This window comes from Quercus robur, chromosome 10 (genome assembly GCF_932294415.1).
Source record: "Quercus robur chromosome 10, dhQueRobu3.1, whole genome shotgun sequence".
Classification (NCBI taxonomy): Eukaryota; Viridiplantae; Streptophyta; class Magnoliopsida; order Fagales; family Fagaceae; genus Quercus; species Quercus robur.
The window spans coordinates 28,483,635-28,487,246 of record NC_065543.1 but is presented as its reverse complement, the minus strand read 5'-3'; the positions used below and the strand labels follow the sequence as shown (position 1 = coordinate 28,487,246).

The following is a 3,612-nucleotide window of genomic DNA, read 5'->3' as shown; positions in this document are numbered from 1 at the left end:
CAAAATAAGTAAATGGCTATCAACAGTATAAACTATAACCAGAAAAACCGTCTGGAATCAATTGAAACGATGCTGTTGTCCTCACAAAGCTTTATTTCAATTTTCAAGGAGTCCGTACCATAATCAATGATAACATTGTACATTTGTGGGAGTGCTCTATTCTTAACTTAATTTCTTTCTTCAATTAGTAATGTCAAATGTGAATGCAATCGACAGAACTCACAAAACACAGATTAAACATAATCACAATAATAAAAGAATCGAAGTTGATTGAATTGAAAGAATGGGTCAAAATTTGTACATCTCAAGATCTCTGTTTCTAAACCTTCCAACTACATCCTGTAAGTTTCAATCTTGTCTCAATCGAAAAGTAACTCAAAAAAAATAAAAAGGGTACTAAGAGTTTATAAGGGCAGCAGCAATACAACTTTTCTTCAAACTCTATATTGTTAAATTTTGGAGTTTTGATGATGCTGGGTTATCTGTTGCCCCATCAAAATTCTTAGTTAAGAAACAAGGCAATGTTTTCTATGTACGAGTTGTTTCCTCATAAATTAGAATTTGTCATTGGTCCCCTATTAACTTATCTAAAGCTTCCTTCATCCACCCTTGTTGACATACTTCTCTAGCTTCGGTCGCCGTCATCTACACAACACAGCACAAAATATATTTAGAACATTGAAATGGTGGTAATCACAAATCATTGAATTTTGCAATGTAAAAAGTAAGACACATACCCATTTTCGTTGTCTGATATTTTGCTCTGGCCATAGGTCTAACTGCTCGTTGACAAGCAAAGGGAACATGTAAGCATGATGCATTGTGTCACATCTTTTGCTCTTGTAAATCCACATACCCAATTCGTCCTGCAAATTACATTTGAAAAGTTCAATTAGAACCACATGTTGGAAACAAAAATTTAAGACAAAATTCAATGAAAACTTGCTATAAAGATACTTACTTCGACTACTCCCCGAACGCCGGCTTCCTCGAAAGTCTCTCTTAGGGCAGCAGCTTTCTTATCCTCATCCATTTCCCATCCTCCCTGTAGTGATAGAGAACGTTTAGTGAATATTGTAAAATTACAAGTGGATTAACAAGAACAAGAAAATAAAACAACCACATACGACAGGCCAAAGCAAATAGTACCTTTGGGAATAACATTCCTTTACCCTTCTGTGAACTGATCACAAGAACTTCTAATTCCACAGATTTATTGGTTTTTCTGTATCTGTAAGGAATGCATCTGCACATAAATTTTTCATCCATTAGACAAATATCCACTCAAAAGGATTTTCCCAAATCAAAGATTCCACAGAAAATTCTCCATTTATATAAACAAAGATCCAATTTTTTTTTTATTTTGAAAAAGAAGAAAGAAGAAAATATATGACATACCCAACAACTTGGCGATACCCAACGGTCCCAACGGTGTTATATCTCTGCAAATGCCTTCCTGTACGGGCAACGGGGGAGACTATGTCGTTGTTTACTTTCTTCGTCCCAACGCTGTCATATCTCTGCAAATGCATTCCTGTACGGGCAACGAGGGAGACCATGTTGTTGTTTACTTTCTTCACATAGTGATTGTTGTTTACTTTCTTAGGCACCATAGGGTTCAAAAAATAAGAAAGCAAGACAATTTTTGAAGGATTTTTTGAAAGGAGAAGACCCATTTTCACCCACACAACGATTAACGAAGAAGAGTAGCAAAAAACAATTTCTCTCTAAAATCTGAAATTGGAATTTGCTTTGAGAGAAGAGAGAGGCTTATATAATTGTAGAGCGTAAACAACCTATTGCCAAATCCCTCAAGGCCTCTCCTATTTAAGGATAAGAGATGCAACTGAGGGGGTAAGAGTGTTACGGAAAACCCACGCGATCACATAGTGATTGTTGAGAACGGGTTTATATGAGAGGTGCGTGTGTTGTCGCTCTCGAAAAAGAGCGTTTTGGAACTGTTGAAGCACTAACAAGAGCGAGGTGTGTGACGCGTTTGTGTCGTTTTTAGTAGGAAGACTGTTAACTGTTAAGTCACACTACTCGGTTTTTGTTTGATTAAATTGTGGGGCCCAACTCACACGTACGCCATGGGGACACGGTTTGGAGAGTGGACAATGAGGACTAGGATGGGTTGAGAATTGAGATTGGAGTTGTCACTTGTAACTGTGATTATTGTTTTGTCGTGTGTAAGATTTACCTTCTTTAGTGTCCCACCCCCACCTGGCGAACCCATTGCCACGCTCCTAGCTTAGTCTTGTTTTTAAGTGCTTAGTTTGCTCAATGTCGTTGAAAAAGGTGGTTTTAACCCTTTTTTTTCTTTTTCTTTTTTGAGAATAAGGTCGTTTTAACTTTAAGATTGATAAGATTAGAGATTGGACACACACAACAATTTTTATAATTCTTTTCACAATTATTGTTTAGATAGGATGAGATTCTACTATATGGTGTTCACCCTATGATCACACTTTCCTATTACATTAAATCACCAATTGGTTTCTCTTTTGTAGTTATATTAACCAATGAGCCACATAATTGGACTATGTGAAAGTAACTCCAATCACAACTTACAACCATTGTAGAAAATCATGAAATTTTTCATCTTTTTAACATTATAAAAGAAAGAAAGTGATCTAAACATATGAAAATCACTAAAATATAGTAGAAGTTAAGATTATCAATAGTTGGAGGTGAGAATATACCCCCCACAAGTATAGAAATGTTATTAGATCAAAGGATCGTTAGCATGCTGCATGCACAAACACTCCTCTCTCTCTCTCTCTCTCTAGGAAAATGAAATTATTTTATTCTAATAAAAAATAATTACAAGAAAGAGAAAAGAAAAAATAATAATTTGGGGAGATCGACTAACTTTTAGAGAAAATACAAGCCAAATCTACAATTTAAGATTAAAAAACAACAATACAAGAGCAAAGTCTTCAAACTAAACATGAATACAAGGCTAAAATAACATCATATTCGTACTCTCCAAGAATCCACCTTTAAGTCATTGGTGTCTAAGGGAACATATCAAATCTAGTGGAGAAATCCAACCCTGCTATGAAAGCATAGGGACTCAAAAGTTGAAACCACTGGTTATTTGAGCTCCAAATCTTTAAATTCAAATGATTTGGGGCAAGGGGGTTCAAATTTGTATCAGATATGGACTAGAACTATTGTTTATCTTGAGACCCATAGAGAATACGTACAAAGAAAATCCCTCATTATGGTTGGGAAAAAACCCACAAGAGGGACAAGAAAGCCCTATAATTAGGGGTGTCCAACCCAACCCGAAACCCGACCAACCCGCCCGAACCCGAATCGGCAACCGTCCGACCGACCACTCCGACAGTCGGTGACGGGTTTCTGACCCCAAGACCTGACGCCGGCGGGTCGAGTGGCGGGTTTTCTTCTCCAAAACCCGAGCCACTCGACCCGACCGACGTTATATACAAATCTGGCAATATCCGGCGACATTCAAGCGAGATTTGGTGAGATCCGGCGAAATTTGAGGAGATCCAAGCGAGATTCGAGGAGATTCAGGCTGATTTCGGCGATTTTTGGTGCAGATCTATTGGGTTTTTGCAGATTCCGGCGAATTTTTTGAAGATT

General features: G+C 37.4%; 1 protein-coding gene across 1 annotated transcript; it reads right to left on the bottom strand.

Annotated features, from left to right (window-relative positions):
• Positions 1–249: 249 nt before the first annotated feature.
• Positions 250–3,266, bottom strand: LOC126701684 (nudix hydrolase 18, mitochondrial-like). Its single transcript, XM_050399990.1, has 5 exons — positions 1,399–3,266; positions 1,150–1,246; positions 962–1,045; positions 738–866; positions 250–645 (listed from the first exon to the last, which is right to left on the bottom strand). Exons 1-5 carry the CDS (start codon positions 1,674–1,676, stop codon positions 565–567), a joined length of 669 nt encoding a protein of 222 aa, XP_050255947.1. The 5' UTR covers positions 1,677–3,266; the 3' UTR covers positions 250–564.
• Between the last annotated feature and the right edge of the window lie 346 nt (positions 3,267–3,612).